This window comes from Aspergillus foveolatus, assembly GCF_047715535.1.
Source record: "Aspergillus foveolatus strain CBS 279.81 unplaced genomic scaffold BDW70scaffold_22, whole genome shotgun sequence".
In the NCBI taxonomy this organism is placed as follows: Eukaryota; Fungi; Ascomycota; class Eurotiomycetes; order Eurotiales; family Aspergillaceae; genus Aspergillus; species Aspergillus foveolatus.
The window spans coordinates 403,240-418,660 of NW_027396086.1; the positions used below are offsets into that span (position 1 = coordinate 403,240).

Consider the following 15,421-nt stretch of genomic DNA (forward strand, 5'->3'; position numbering starts at 1 on the left):
TGAAGTGACACCCCTCAAGTTTGAATAGTACCATTTTTGGTGCTCTTTGTTTCACCAAGCGTCACTGCCATGCTTTTGCTAGCTGCCCTTGCTTTACGAGTGGCTTACCTGCTGAGATTTCTGAGGCATTAGGGACGGAAATTTGATGGAGCAGAAAGGCTGTGGGAAGGTAACATTAAAAGACGGATACTACGCCCTTGGTTAAAGACCAGTAACACGGCACATCACTTAAATAGCCTAAATGTTGGAACATGGGTTATTCTGCTGTCCATGGATTCCCGGTCTACAGTGTCTCGTAATCAGCATCTCAGGAATTTAGCCTAGCTGCTGGTGTGCATCCGTAAGCCTGAGTACCAGGCTCCTTCATGCTTCCAACCCTAATAGTTACCTGCCCTAACTCTCCGCCGCAGTTTGGAACGATCTGGACGTTTCCGGTGCCTTGTATCTCATTGTTGTATTTCCAGCACGAAAACTTCCAGTTGCTGACCAATCGTAGGTTTTTAACCTCGAGACATCGTTGCAAACGTGCACTGAAGCTCCAAAGTCCAGGATAAAGCAGATTTTCATGAGAAGGTAATTTTTGCGCTCACAACAGGTGTCATGGCATGACGCCCTTCTGGTTTGTTGCTCTCCTTCTGGTTCCTGTTCTTGTTTTGCTGCTCATCATGTTCCATCACGGCTCTGAGCTTCCTTCCAAGCTCTTTGGCAATTGCTTCGCTAATCTTGACTTCAATTTCTTTGTTAGGCTTCCACTGTTTTGGCCGTTTCGATCGTATAATATACCAACATTTGCTGCATGCATGGTTCTTTCCACATATACAAGTGTTCCGTTTAGTGTTGGATTCGATCGGGCTCGATGCATTATCGTTCCGGCCATGAAAAGTTGCAAATGCCATGTTTGAAGTCGTTGGCTTGAAGCCTTCAGTATAGGCCAGAAATGACCAATACCGTCCGAGGAGCGTATGAAAATCCTCCTGCTCATATCTCTTGTCATTGATCATCTCCGCTTGCCTTCCGCAAATGAATGGGATACTGCTGATATGACTTCCAAAAACTGCTTTTGACATGTTCATCATCGCTCCCCGGGAAATTATGTTGTCTAATCGCTAGGTAAGCATTCTCAAAGTCTTTGAGCCATTCAGATATCTTTCCTTGTCGAATTGGTTGAGTTCTAACGGTATTATAGTTCCTTAGAGTTTTTCATATTTTCCTCCTGGTCACTGAGATCACATTCTTCTTCAGGATTCTCAGTATCTCATATGGTTTTTTATCCGCTATAAGCTCTTGTATACGCAGGTCTACTGTTTCGCGAATAACATCCTTTGTCGATTGGATTCCATTGCTTGCAATCCGCCAGTCGTTCAATGCCATTAGGTAAAGTCGTACGCGTTTTCGGAAGCCTCATTCTCCACTGGAACTCTTGGCTTCGTTGGCATATCAGGTCTGCTTTCATCATCGGCATTAGGATCGAAGAAATCCCATACACCTTTCTGATTGGCAAGATCTTTGATGACTCGGTACTATGTGCGCCAGTCATCCCGCAAGCTCAGTATGGCTTGGACCTCCGTGGCACTTTATGCAGCTGTCATTTTCGACGTTGATGTGTTTCGATTTCAGCGGAATCGTCGTGTATTTCGACCAATAGGCTCCAGGTTGCCAAGGTCCTTTCGGTTAACGCTCAACCACCTCCTAGCTTGTCAGTATGGCTCGGTGACCGAACGAGATTAGCTTCAGGTATGACAAGATAGGCAATATATCCGTATTTTGGTCCCTACAACAATGCCGGGCGCATACTATGGGCTATTGAGGTGGTTACCGGCGTCGTCATGTGATTTTTATCTGCAACGAACCTTTGAATTAAAGGTCCTGATCTCCTAACCACGATATGTATAGGCTCTTGATATGTATAGATAGTTCTCATACGAGCAGTTGTAATCTGCCATATAATAATATGATATATCAAATGATTGGACGAAGGAAGTGCTGGACATTGATTAGTAAAGGGAGCTCCAGCTGTTGACATTGCCCTTGGTACCGGTATCACGTGCCTCACCTCATATGTCGGAGCCTACTGCCCTCCGGGGCCGCCTGTCCTAGCGGGTTCATCTCGCTGAATCATAACTTAATAAGCTAGATATAGATAGGCGGCCATGTCGGCCATCCAATAATGACAATTGTCCATCCCTTTCCACAGGTCATGAGCCCTCAACGCTTACAAAAATCGGCATTTTGCTACATATGGATATGCAAAATCGATTCTTGAAGCTCTGAGCAACTTGCTATACCGATTTTTCTGCACCCCGAGCCTGTACGAGGGGGGCAGCATCAGTTTTGTGGATTACCCCGGGATCAGGATTATAGAGGCATCTTTCGCTAGACTGCCATCAAAAGCCTCACGAGGCGCCAAAACAAATGACGTACCTTTTCAAATAATAACAAGACGTTGAACACACGAGCCGGAAACACCTATCTACGGACACCAAGTATCGAACAATTCGACGGATGAAGGCAAACCGGACGGACCAACCATGATGGAAGATATGCGAGCAGAAATACTTCGTCAACTACGCGAGGAACTAAATCGGGAGATAGTCCAGGAATTGCGCGATGAGATCAGGCGTGAGATACGTGAGGTACGCGCAAAACAACAACATCAGTCCCCTGCTCCGCAACTACACCGAGAAATCAACCAGGATGCTTCCTACGATCGAAATATGGAGATTCAACAGCTAGATCTTGTATATCGTGAACGGAAACGCATTCGGAAACTGGCCAAAATCAATATTTGGAACCCGAAGATCAGTAATTCTTAATGGCCGAGATAACTATATAACATGGCGCGATTCCGTCCTTCTGGATGCCTGTATGATTGAGGCAGAAGGTATCTCCGATCAAACTAAGCCACCTAATGGCAGTAATGAAATCGATATTGCCTGTTGGGGTACGAAGAATGAGGTTATGTATACAAGGATTCTTCAATCAATTGTATCGCACGTACAAGAAACCATCAGCTGGCAAGACTCTACCCTAGCTGCGGAACTATGGGCTAAGATAACATCAACATATAGCCCATCGACGGCCGAAGAGCGCCTTATGACGGTCAAAGCCTTGCTTGATATTAACCCACAGGGTAATTACCCTGCAATGATCCGAGATTTTCAACGAATAACGGAAAGGCTCAGGCGAATGGATCTATCCTTTGAAGACCTTATCCATGACATCTTTATCTGTTCTCTAGGTCAATGGCAGCAGGACTTTGTTCATACAAAGCTAGACGAGTTCTACTCTTGCGGCCGAGGGCCAATCAAGAACCTGGATATTGCAACTCTCGCAGATCAATTAGTTGCTCGATCTTCTCACTCCAGCAACAAGTACATCCCCCAGCATCCGCAAGAATTCAAGCTCGAAACGAAATACCGAATAAGCCCTACAGAACCAAAGGATTCACCTCGAGCGAAGCAGGATGGTCAGGATCAGAAGCCTACGCGTTCAAAGGTGCTCTGTCAAGCATGCGGCAAAGGATATCATAGACCAAATCATTGTCGGGAACTGCATCCAGAAAAGGCCTCTAAACGCCATGGAAATTCAATATCTACAGCCTCTGACGATAAGAACCAACCAACAGGCCAGGAACTCGTCCTACGAAACCATCCGCAAGCCAACTCGATTGAAATCGTACCAGCCAAAGAGTCCAAGCATGATAAGGAACCCCGATGGCTGTTGAGCACTGCTGCAGACTTTCATATCTCCAGTAGGCGTCATGTTTTCAGCACCCTGCGAGACCACAAAGCAACAATAAACGACGTCGGTGGCCATATACATCAGATTATCAGAATTGGAACTGCATTGGTTCATGGAATGGAGATTCCTGACGTTCGATATGCACCTACAATGAAGGTAAACCTGCTTTCCTTCAGTCAGCTGGATAAGCAGAATTTTGATATATTCCTGCCTGGTAACATCAAAGAGAAATGCTTCCTTATCAAATCACCTACAGGAGCTTCTCTTACTGCCTTTAAAGAGCAGAAAACAGGCTTATATCCAATTAAACCAGCTGAATATGTACTACAGTCAACCCTACATGCAGAAAAAGATCAGAACGATCATGAGGTAGTACAGTCAATCCTACATGCAGGAAAGGACCAGAAGGACCATGATCATGCCCTACCAACAGCCACAATGCCAGAATGGCATCAACGTCTATCTCATGTCAATTTTCGAGCTATATTGAAGCTCGAACAACAGAAAATTTTGAAGATCAAAGGACCAAAGACTCTAGCATTCTGTGCCATCTGCAGACAAGCAAAACAGAGGAGACAGATCTCCAAAGACCCTGCTCCGCGCGCTACAAAGATCCTAGCGCGAATCCATATTGTTATTGCAGGAGGTGGAGTTACCTTAAATTGCAAGGATGAACAAGCTCCGCCTGGCATCAAGAATTCTCGATATTTCTTGCTAATCACGGACGATGCAACCCAATATCGTTGGTTCTACACTCTTCGGACCAGAGATGAAGTTAACCCTACCTTCCAAGGATGGATTGAGCATATCAAGAATCTAGGATTTAGACCACCAGCTTTCGTCCGAAGCGATCGCGAATTCTTTACCGAGATGGTGAAGAAAATTTGCCAAACCTATGGTTTGGTCTGGGAGCCAACCACAGCAGATTCTCCATGGCAAAATGGCGTTAATGAACGCGGATTCAAACATTTCTGCAGTATACAAGAGCGATGATATATGACTCAGGATTTCCACGTTGGTTATGGCCACAAGCTTTACAGACAGCTGTCTATCACCTAAACCGATTACCTACACAAGTCCCTTTGTACAATGACCGAAGGCCTATGGCGCCAACTAGCGATCCAGAAATCCAGCCATGCGCGCATCTTACACCCTATTCTGCTTGGACCAATGGCGATCTAATTACCAAGCATCTTGTCAAATTTGGTTCACCTGCTTGGATGCATCTGCATGAAGCTTCAAAACATGCTGGCAAGCCAACTAGCATGATTGACCCAAAGGCAAAGAAAGTTCATATTGTTGGATACCGAGGCTCCCGTATCTATGTTGTCTGGGATCCCGAAACCAACCAACTCCATGACACTAGTGATGTCTCGATCAACGAGGAATTCAGGCCTCCACAGAGCAAGCCGTACGAGGCTGATGTAACCAATAAAGACCTTCCAACGCAGGACCTATCTGATATTAACTCTAGGGATGAGTTCTAACGGCCTGTCAAAGGATTTGCTACCTTGAAATCTACAGATTCACCTCTTCCAGAGCCCAAATCGTCAAATGAGGCTATCAAAGGCCCTGAACCAACTCAATGGCTTGTAGTAATGCAGGAAGAGACGAATACATAAAGCACTGTTGGGACAAGTGGAAGTCTGACATGTCTGCTAGCCCACGTGTTATACCAGGAAGTTAGGTTTATAAGAAGAAACTGAGCCCGGATAACTCCATTCGTTACAGAGCTAGATGGGTTATAAGAGGTAATCTTCTTGATAAATCGGCTTTTGATGGAGCAACATACTCCCCAGTCGTCGATCCTACCACCTCTCGCATCTTGTTCGCCATCAGCGCCCAAAAAGGCTGGCATATTATCCAAGCAGATGCAGTTCTAGCGTTTCTAAATGTAAAGCTAAAAGGCCATTTGATGATATACATGCATCAGCTGCTCGGATTTACCAAGGGAAGCCAGGCACCTTGATTGTTCGCAAGCTGTGCAATAGTAGAAGATCATTGGAGTTGTCAACAAGTACAACCCGAAGCTCCAAGGGCAAGAACAACCGATTTGTATCGCGCAGTGGCTGTCTTTGAAGACAGGTGGGTGGCAACTATAAAACCATATATATTCTTGCAGAAAGGTAAAGGCTACGGAACTCTGAGGGGTTTATTTTTCTTTTTTCCCCAGGTGAAGAGCCGATAATACTTGGCCAACGTCCCAGTTAGAGCAAATACTGAGACCTGCCATGCACAACAGCGAAGCAGTTAAAGGTGCAAATCCAAATTCATGTCAGTGGCATTGTATTAGTCTATACGCATTATCTATATGAAACCAGCACGCTCGCTATGCAAAAGACAGGTCATTCACAGCCGAGCATCAGTAGCGGCCTTGAACTCCTCGCTAAAGTCGTAATCAATATATCCCTTCGGGCTGCGCACGGTATAGAAGTGCTCCCTCTCATACGGCCGCAACGGGATCCCCTTCTTAACCTTGAAGGGGAGGTCCGGGTTCGCGGTCCATGGCCTCCCGATGGCGATCATCACATCGTAGTCCTTGTACTGGACATCCGCAGCCTCGCGCGCAGTCTCGCCGACATACCCACCGGCGACCATAATCGGGCCAGCACGCCCGTACGCATCGAAGAAGAAGTGCAGGTTCCGGCCCCCGTTCTCATCCGTCTCGGTATTGCCTGCAATCCGTCCCTCAACAAGATGCACAAACGCAAGCTTGAACTCGGCCGTCTTCTTCGCAAGGTACGCAAACTGCGCAATCTGCTCTTCGTCTGGGTCAACCCCCATTCCCTGGAACGTGCTCCACGGGCTGTATCGAATCGCTGTGCGCTCAGCGCCAATCGCGTCGACAACAGCCCGGATCACTTCCAGCGGGAAGCGCGCGCGGTTCTCGACGCTGCCACCCCACCGGTCACTCCGCTTGTTCGCGGCCTTTTGGATGAACTGGTCAACAAGGTACCCGTTCGCGCCATGGATCTCAACGCCATCGAACCCAGCCTCGATAGCGTTCTTGGCCGCCGTCGCAAAATCCTGAATCACACCCGCAATCTCTTCCTCGCTCATCTCCTTGGGCGGCTCCCCACTCGGATCAAGCGGCACAGCGGACGGCGCAATCACCCGTCCCTCAGACCCGCCGTGCTCTTTCCTCGTGGCTTCAGGGTCGGCGACTCGCCCAAGCGCCCACAGCTGGTTGTATATGAAGGAGCCCTTGGCGTGCACGGCGTCCGTGACCTTGCGCCACTGCGCGATCTGCTCCTTGCTCCAGAGACCCGGGACGTGCGCATACACGCCTGGTCGGGTCGAGATGAGCGTTGCTTCGGTGATGAGCAGGGTGCCGGGGACGGCGGCGCGCTGCGCGTAGTACTCGGCGACCTGGTCTTGGGGAATATGGCCTTCGTCGACGCGGAAGCGTGTCATGGGCGGGAGGGTGATGCGGTGGGTGAGCTGGATGTTGCCCACTTTGAGTGGGGTGAAGAGTTTGGAGGAGTCCATTGTGTTGTTACAAGAGCACGGGCAGGAAGAGAAGCAGGAAGAGCAGGAAGAATAGGAGCAGGAGTTAAGTAATGTAGTAATGTAGTAATGTAAAGTAGTGTAGAGTAGTGCACTGTGGAGTAGTTTTTAGGAAGATTGTAGACTACGAGACATTTTGAGCAGGATGGGTAGAATATATACTACTGAAAGCAGACCGAAAGGCCCGCCCCATTCTAACCCAGATCTTGAAGATTCCACTCTGTTCCCACGGCTTGCTAATTGAGATGCTTATCAAGCAGAAGAGGGAGATAATTTTGAAGATCTGACTATTATCTGAAAAATGACCATTATTCAGTCAGGAGGCTCCACAGCGCCGAATACCCGGAGACCGACCAATCAGCGTGGCTCGGATGAATCAAGAAACAGAGGCCTGCAGAAAGTCTCCGCGTGGCGAGCCTGATTTCTGGGGCAAGAAAATTCTTGCCTCGGTCGATATTCATGGGGCGAGTAAGGCAGGCACGGCCCTGGCCGCTCTTTGGTACCACTATTGACTATAGCAAGCTTCTCGATCTTGCCTTGCTAAAGCGGTATGTAGGCACGGACGCTGCTCCTGAGCCGTGCAAATTCGACGGTGTCACTGTATGTCACTGTACTTTCGGTCCGGTCAATCGCATGAGACACGTTTACTGGTATAGTGAATTCAGGATTGGCCGTTCTTCATAACCAAATCTCCTAGATTATTCGTAGTAATGACAAGGAGCCGGTTCCTCGGGAGTGCAAGCAGGTCACCCCTCTAACCGCCGCGCTGCAGCCTCCAGTTGGGCATTAAACGACTTGATCTGACTCAGGATGCCGCCTTGAGAACCGGGCGCACTCGAGCTCACACTCTGCGCCAGACTGCGAAGGCGGAGTTCCAGGCCGGCTGTTGGCGACTCGCTGTTTGTGGTGGAAGTGCGGTTCTGGCCTCGCTCGAGGGCGAGGTCGAGGTTGTGTAGGGAGTGGTTAATCGTAGAGCGGGCCTGGTCGTATTTGTTAGTGGGCTTGTTTTGAAAGGGAATAAAAAACAGATGGAGATAGGACGGGCATACCAATCCGGTTTGCTCTTCCCGCGCATGCTCCCTCCGCACGGCGTCCAGCCTCAGGGCGACGGCCTCGCGCTCCCGGCGAATATGGTCGAGGCGGGCTCGCAGGTCCAGCATGTTGCGCTTCGCCTTCTTGACTTTAGCGCTGAGCATGAAATTGCTGTCGAGCATCTCGCTGAGATCGGAAAGTCGGCCGTCAAGCTCTGCACCGTATGCTTCGACGGCTTTGCGGCGCAGTGTCCATTCTGCGCGTCTTGTTGCGTTGGCTTCGTTCTCAATGCCGGTTTTCAGCGTCGTCAATGTCTTCTCGAGCGTCTCGCGGCAAATCTGGGCTAGGACGTCTGCAGGGTTGACGCCCCCCCGGCTCGGCAGTTCCGTTGGTTGTATGTTGGATACCTCATCCGGTGAGCTGGCATTGTCTTCGTCAGAAGATTCAAAGAGCTCGCCGCCGAGCAAAGCCGCATTTGCAAGCCGATGGACCGTGACCGGCACGGTTTCGCCTCGCGGTTGTCGCGGCTTTCGCTTTTGAAGTTGCCGCTGGTCTTCTGCGCCGTCTTCTGGAGGTCCGTCAGGGTGTGCTGTTGGATGTTTGTCTCTGCGCTTGGCGTCTTTAGGACGTTGCCCGGGTTGAGACTCTTGTCCGGTCTCTGGCTCCGGCTCTGGCTCTGGCTCTTCCTCCTGCTCCGCGGTCGGTGCCCGGTTTTGCCGTTTCTTCCCCTTATAAGCATGCACTCTTTCAGCTTCTGGCTCAGCCTCAAGCCTCACTTCCTGTCCCTCCGCCGGCACCTGCTTCTCTTGCCGCTTTCTCCCCCTCCCGACGCGGGCTTGTCCAGCTTCCGCAGGGGCTGATTGTTCCGGCTCCGGCGACCGTTCTTGTTGTTGCTCCTTTTTTCTACCTGCCCGAGCTGCCCTCACCGCCGTATCAGGCTCTGTCCGCTCAGCCTGTGGAATTGGCTCTCGTTCCTCACGTCCTCTCCTCCGCTTGCTATCGCGGGATCTTTCGACCTCTGGTTCTGGCCCGGGTTCTTGTCCTTCTTGTCTCGGACTGTACTCACGCTCGTTGCGTTGTTTCCTCTTCTTACCGTCGCGAGCTGTAGCAGCTGGCTGTTCTTGCTCTGGACGTGTTTCCGCTCGGTCAAGATTTTCCTCGTGCTGTCTCTTCCTCTTGCTCATGGCAGGGTCTTCCGAGGGCGGCGGAGAACGGGCGTGTTTCTTGGGTCGCCCAGCACGCTTCTTGCCCTTATCGATTCCATTCGGCTGACTCTCAGGCGAATCGAGATTCTCACGTAACGCAACGTTATCTGTAGCAATCTCCTCTTCCACCGGTGTCGCGCTCGGCTCGTCAGAGTCCCGCCCTGTAACGGCTGCTTCATCCGTAGGTTCTAAGTTCTTCCTCCTTTGCCCACGAGCACCCTTGCCTGCGGTGCCTCTCGGTATAGTCTCCGAGGTAGCTTCTTTAGCCGTTGCCTTTTCGGTCGCAGGAGGTTCGGCGGAAGGTTGTGTCGACGCTAGATTTCGGCTTCCTGTTTGCTCATCTTGTGTTCTCGTAACCCGTCCTTGAGCTTCCGTTTCTTGCGCTGCTTCAGCGGGGTCAGGTAGAGAGTCCGGTGATTGCTTTGGGACAGCTTGTTGATAGACAGCCCCAGTTGCTGCGAGGTTAGAGACATTATCCTGTGATGGAGACGGCCGTCCCTTTTTTCCTCTCCGCCTGCCCTCCAACGAATCCGATGGTGGTGACGCCGTGTCGTTTAGGCGCGGAGATTTCGGTCGCGCAGTATCTTTTGCTTCTGGATGTTCAAGTCCCTCGTTCAAAGCTTCGGGTTGGTTTCCATCCGTCCCAATACTAGAAATAGTAGGAGGCTCGGCGGCAGTTTCTTGGTCGGGTTGGGGCGCTTGGTTCGAGGTAATGGTCCGGATGGGTATTGCTTGACCCTCGCTTGGGGCCTGTTCTGTGGTTTCTGCGGTACCATTGTGAGGGGCGTCGATCGGGGTTTCGGTTTGCGCGCCACTCGGCGGTGCATTATCTTTAGGAGATTCTAGCAACACTTAGCCAACTTCCCGTAAGCGATTAGCCAAAACATACCGATCCTTCTCCGTTTATTACTCCTCTCCAGCTCCGGTTCGTCGTCTGGAGGAATGTCAAAGGTGGATCGACGGGGCGGGAGCTTATTGCGCGCGCTCCCTGGAGTTCGCACGAGTTGGTCTCGCGATGCGCCAAAGGCATTTGTTCGAGTAGGTGATGGCGTCGACTGGGTCTGGATGGCATCTGTTGTTGACGGCGCTGGAACGAGAGGGGGAGCATCTAGTAAAGGAGGTTGAGGCGCTGGTGCTGGTTTGAGGTCATTGTTAATGCGCTGGGACTCGGGTTGAGATGATTCTTCGGCAGGCGCTCCGAGACCTAGAGAGAACCCGAAATCAACTTCCTTAATTTTGCGCGTCCTATAAGAATCCCAAGTCAGCGGCCAGACTAGGACGCCATCGATTGAGGGGTGCATACCCTGCTCCGCGCTGCCGCATCTGCAGCCGCTCTACTCTGTCTGTCAAGGACAGTGTCAGATTTACCGAGAATAAAACACAGACCATGGAGAAGGCACTTACTGGAAGCCATCGCCAAGCGACGCGTCAATCGGACGCGAAATGAGTATACGGATGGAAAATGGGATGTTGTGGTGAACGATGGAAAGCGTTTACTTCGTGACCTTCCGACTGGAAACGCGGAGAGTCCGCCCGATTGGGTTTGGCGCCAAATCTTCTGCCACTGCACTGCCAGCTCGGTGTTCACCCTTCACGATCGCTCTACGACATACTATCCCTCAACGCACCTTGAATAACGCCCAGTCGCTCATTGCGCCCGATTGTATCAATGGGTTGGTTCTGGGGTTCGAACAACGAGGATCCGGTCAAGAAGCTTGATCCCGGCCTTCGCGAATACCTCGAAAACGAAGCTCCGAAGAAATACGTCCCCGCCTCGCAGAGCCCGCCGGCAGCAGAAGAAAAAGCTTCACCGTCTCAAACATCCTCTGACGAGGCTTTGTCCGCCTCTCCCGCTGTTCCCTCCGCATCTCTCTTCCCCGACGGCCGGTATGCACACTTATGGAAAACCTACAAGCCTCCTTCTCCCGGCGAAGTCGGACCCGAAACGACGGGAGTTCCGTCATTGAAAGCGCACTCTAAGCAGCGCCAAGCTATGGTAAAACGGGCAGCTATGGAAAACTGTTCGATCGAAAACGAGATCTATCATCTTTGCTTGAAAAGCCCTCCTACTATGAGCGAACGACTTACGGCTTGTCAAGACAAGAACAAGGTGTTCACTCGCTGTTTCACAACACAATCTGTGGGTGCTATGTTTCCGCACGGTCTATCGGAGCCTTGCTGACCCAATCAGAAATTTTTGCAAGCATTAGGATACGCTTCAGCACCCCAATGGGACGACGAGAGGGAGGAGCGGATCCAATTGCACGCCGACAAGCTATACCACGAGATGCTCGACTACGAGAAGCAGGTGGAAGAAGCTCGGGAGGCCGGTCGAGAACCGCCGCCGTTAACCTCTCTTTTCAATCCCCAGGCAAAGCCGATTGAGCGTGCTAGCGTTGGCCCAGCGGAGCTGGAAATTCCCGGAGGAGAGCCAATCCCAGAGGGCTTCACCCCGTCGAAACCGTTGGAGCGGTTGACTCCACACGAGCGAGAGCTGGAAATCCGGGCATACTATCAACAGCTGGAAGAACAGAAGGCATACGTAAAAGGGATGTTACCAGTAATCCGGTCTCACGATGAGGCTCGAGACAAACGGCGCGAGAAACTTGTCAGTTGGTTCGGAGAGACAGTGGGCAATTGGATGACACGGTGAACGGCTGTTTTTGATGGTACCTGTATTACTACCCCGGCGTTTGGACAATTTGGTCTGACGGAGTCAGCAATGTAATGTAAGCGATTCTTTCTGTACTGACTTTGTTCACGTGTCTCGCAAAAACATATCTCTTCTTGAAGCCTAACCACCTTGAACCTTATCGACTTCCAGTCGAGGTGACCTCACAAAGCTCAGAGTAACTATACGAGAAAAGTCTATATTTCAGCAGCCATTCATATTGATCTTCAGAGCATACGTTGTTTTGTGGGGCACAGCACCCCAGCGCAGAAAGCAACGCAGACGCCAATACTCCCCACATGCCATGCCGCCACGGAATGCAGGCGCAACTGTTAACGGTTTATCGTCTAGCCTGATGACGACGCGTCGAATAATATCCCCGCGTAAGACACTGTTTCAGTCAAATTTCCTCCACAGCGGCGATTTCAATGATGTCATCATGGCGCTGGAATGTCAGCGGAAGGCAGCAACAATCTCGTCCTATTATTCCCCTTGAACCTTGCAACGTTCTTCTAGCTGAAGCAACACCATGCCTGGACATCTTGGTCAGAAAATACTGTCTAAAATTGGCCTGGACGACCATCGAGGTCACCACGGCTCCTCTCACGGCCCCTCATCTCAAGGTCCCCCACTCCACGTTTCCCGCGCCGTCCACGAGGACGAACGCCTCGTCCGCTCTCAGCCCCGCGGCACGTATCCTCGACTCGCGAAACTGTCTGATGGCAGTATTCTCTCTGCATGCACCTGTTTTGACGGTCCAACAAGAATCCTCCACATCGGCAAGAGCACAGATGGCGGCCGGCATTTCGAGGACTTCGCCGAGGTGACCCGCGGAAACGGAGATGTCGACAATATGTACCTCCTGGAGGTGGCGCCTAACACCGTTCTTGCGGCCTTCCGCAATCACGATCTCGGTCCCAATGGCCCCACGCATTTCCGCATCACGGTGTGCCGGTCGACGGACGGCGGGAAGAGCTGGCGGTTCCTCTCTCAGGCGGCGGAAAAGAAACCGCCCCATGGTATCTGGGAGCCGTTCATGCGTATGGGGAAGCGAGGAGAGGTCATGTTGACGTATTCTGAGGAGTTTGCGCACAACAACCAGTGCACGATGCTGGTGCGGTCGACGGACGGTGGGGCCACCTGGAGTCCGCCGCAGTGCCTCGAGGGAAAGAATGATCCGTATCGAGACGGGATGAACGGGATCGCGAAGACGTACGATAATGGGCGCGAGGCACTACTTATGGTGTTTGAGACGACGACGTTTGGCACCTTCAACCTTGAGGCGCTCATCTCGTATGACGATGGTTACACATGGGGTCACCGGCATCGGGTCTATGTGCCACCGCGCGGCCACAATGCGGGATCTCCGCAGGTCGCTTCGTTTGGCGATGGCTCGTTGGCGGTGATCTTCATGACGGATGAGGATCATTCCCAGGTGAAATGGACAAAGAACGCATCCATTAAGGTTGTTTACGGAACCCCTCCAAACAACGGACACATTCAATGGTCGCCTCCGACGGTCATCTGTCCCCATTTGAGCTACTGGCCGGGTATCATCGCGTTGGATGACCGCACGCTGCTGGCGACGTATGAATGTGGCGGGCCCAAGGTCAAGTCAATTACGCTGCAGTGACCGATGACTGTAAGACTAGATATATACGGCATCATCTACAGGATGAATTTGCTATATATAGTCAAATATATATATGAGTTCAATTGAGATTTAGATATCACTTCAAACCCGCAACCAGCTCATCCACGCTCTTCATCTCTCGCGCATTGTTCTCTCCCACGTCCAGAGCAACCAGTACGCGGCTCACACAGTTGTAGCACGCAATCCCCGCAGTCAACTCCACAATCTCGCGATCCGAGAACCCCTCCTTCTGCAACTGTGCAAACGTCTCGTCTTGCACTTTGACCGTCTGCGTCATTTCGTCCGCGTACCTCACAATCGCCCTCTGCTGCGGCGTCAACGCACTCTGCCCGAGAACCTTTACGGCCACATCCACATCTCCTGCTGCTGTAGATGGCAGCGTTCGCACGGCGTGCAATTCCTCTGGTTTGATTCCCCCCTTCAAAGCTAGCGGGGCATGCGCATTCCACTCGTACACGGCCTGCGTGATCACGGCGACTCGAGAGACAGCGAGTTCAAGGAGGCCCTGGTCGACTACAGTCTGCGTGCGAATGGCGCCAAGGAAGCTGTTCCAGCCGTCTGCGACAGGCGGGGAGTGCAGCAGGGAGAGATCGAGGGGGATGAGGGGTCGAGGGCGCCGGCGGGCGGCGATGCGGGCGTAGATCTCGGCTGTTTCGGGGTCCGCGGTCGGCGGCTCAGAGGGGGCGTAGGGAAGGCGCATCTTGGAGGGACGGGTGGTGTTGAGGTGTCTAAAGTGGAGGAGAGGTCGGCCTTGGATTCTGAATAAGGACTTGAGGTTCATTGATCACAGAAGAGAAGACTGGGGATGTTGGTCTTCAATATGTATGCCGATCAGGTGACTGGCGGGTAAATGTTTAGGTATCGTCGGGGGTCAGTCGGACCATGAACACAGTATACTACAAAGCTACGGCATATAGTATAGTATAGTGGATTAACTGGTATCCAATGAAGATTCACAGACAAGACTTATAGTAAGACCTTGCCCAGCCGATATATCATCTTGGGATGAGTTCCAGCTTATATAATCCCACCTCGCCTTACTACCAGACCCTGATATATCGAGAACAATATCGACTATCTGAAAGCTCGTCCTAGTAACTAACTAAAAACCTTTTCTGACTAATCATATGCTCCGCCCAAAAGACTGACGTCCAGCGGAAGCTTTTGTGTGAGGCTACATCTATAGCCAGTCTTGCCGTCCGACTCAAAAGGACTGTATATCATGGTTTCAAGCTCGTTATGATCGCCGTCTAAGCCAGTCTACTGCTTCTGATATCCTCAGTGCACAACATCGTTCCCTTGACTTTGAATCAAATCTTTTTTCAGCAACTCGCAAAGACATCGGCCAGTGGCAAGACCTTGAAACTATCATTTATGAATGGCATCATATATTTGATTGCATAGGGGCGTAACATCAGTGGCAATATCTTTGTGCGAAAAGCACGCCCAACTCTGAAGTACTGAGCCTCAGTATTTGTGTCCAGCTCCTACCTGCCTTTGATAGTGGTTGACTACATCGATTTCAACGGCGCATATCAAGCAGCGTACATACCACGGTGAAGCTGGCTCAGTCCAGAAGAGGCTGTTGAGAAGATGAAGGCGATTCGTACG

The 15,421-nt window shown here is 51.1% G+C and overlaps 5 protein-coding genes across 5 annotated transcripts; 2 read left to right on the plus strand and 3 right to left on the minus strand.

Moving 5' to 3' along the window:
* Positions 1 to 6,005: 6,005 nt before the first annotated feature.
* Positions 6,006 to 7,350, minus strand: BDW70DRAFT_135923 (alkene reductase). Its single transcript, XM_073736776.1, has one exon. The coding sequence runs from the start codon at positions 7,228 to 7,230 to the stop codon at positions 6,091 to 6,093; it is 1,140 nt and encodes a 379-aa protein (XP_073596340.1). The 5' UTR covers positions 7,231 to 7,350; the 3' UTR covers positions 6,006 to 6,090.
* Positions 7,351 to 7,994: 644 nt separating this feature from the next.
* On the minus strand, positions 7,995 to 10,899 carry BDW70DRAFT_159794 (uncharacterized protein; the record flags this gene model as incomplete). Its single annotated transcript, XM_073740738.1, has 5 exons — positions 7,995 to 8,228; positions 8,298 to 10,327; positions 10,375 to 10,730; positions 10,789 to 10,828; positions 10,890 to 10,899. 5 exons carry the CDS (start codon positions 10,897 to 10,899, stop codon positions 7,995 to 7,997), a joined length of 2,670 nt encoding a protein of 889 aa, XP_073596341.1.
* A 255-nt stretch (positions 10,900 to 11,154) lies between these two features.
* BDW70DRAFT_168009 (uncharacterized protein) lies at positions 11,155 to 12,571 on the plus strand (the record flags this gene model as incomplete). The annotated part of the gene is made up of 2 exons (XM_073742354.1): positions 11,155 to 11,647; positions 11,696 to 12,571. 2 exons carry the CDS (start codon positions 11,155 to 11,157, stop codon positions 12,136 to 12,138), a joined length of 936 nt encoding a protein of 311 aa, XP_073596342.1. The 3' UTR covers positions 12,139 to 12,571.
* On the plus strand, positions 12,572 to 13,838 carry BDW70DRAFT_49143 (sialidase family protein). Its single transcript, XM_073744126.1, has one exon. It carries the CDS (start codon positions 12,686 to 12,688, stop codon positions 13,787 to 13,789), a length of 1,104 nt encoding a protein of 367 aa, XP_073596343.1. The 5' UTR covers positions 12,572 to 12,685; the 3' UTR covers positions 13,790 to 13,838.
* A 48-nt stretch (positions 13,839 to 13,886) lies between these two features.
* Positions 13,887 to 14,510, minus strand: BDW70DRAFT_159797 (carboxymuconolactone decarboxylase family protein; the record flags this gene model as incomplete). Its single annotated transcript, XM_073740739.1, has 1 exon — positions 13,887 to 14,510. The coding sequence occupies one exon, from the start codon at positions 14,508 to 14,510 to the stop codon at positions 13,887 to 13,889; it is 624 nt and encodes a 207-aa protein (XP_073596344.1).
* Positions 14,511 to 15,421: the final 911 nt, after the last annotated feature.

Excerpts from the sequence above, each read along its gene's own strand:
- BDW70DRAFT_135923 (XM_073736776.1), bottom strand. The coding sequence starts at position 7,230 with ATGGACTCCTCCAAACTCTTCACCCCACTCAAAGTGGGCAACATCCAG.
- BDW70DRAFT_49143 (XM_073744126.1), top strand. The coding sequence starts at position 12,686 with ATGCCTGGACATCTTGGTCAGAAAATACTGTCTAAAATTGGCCTGGAC.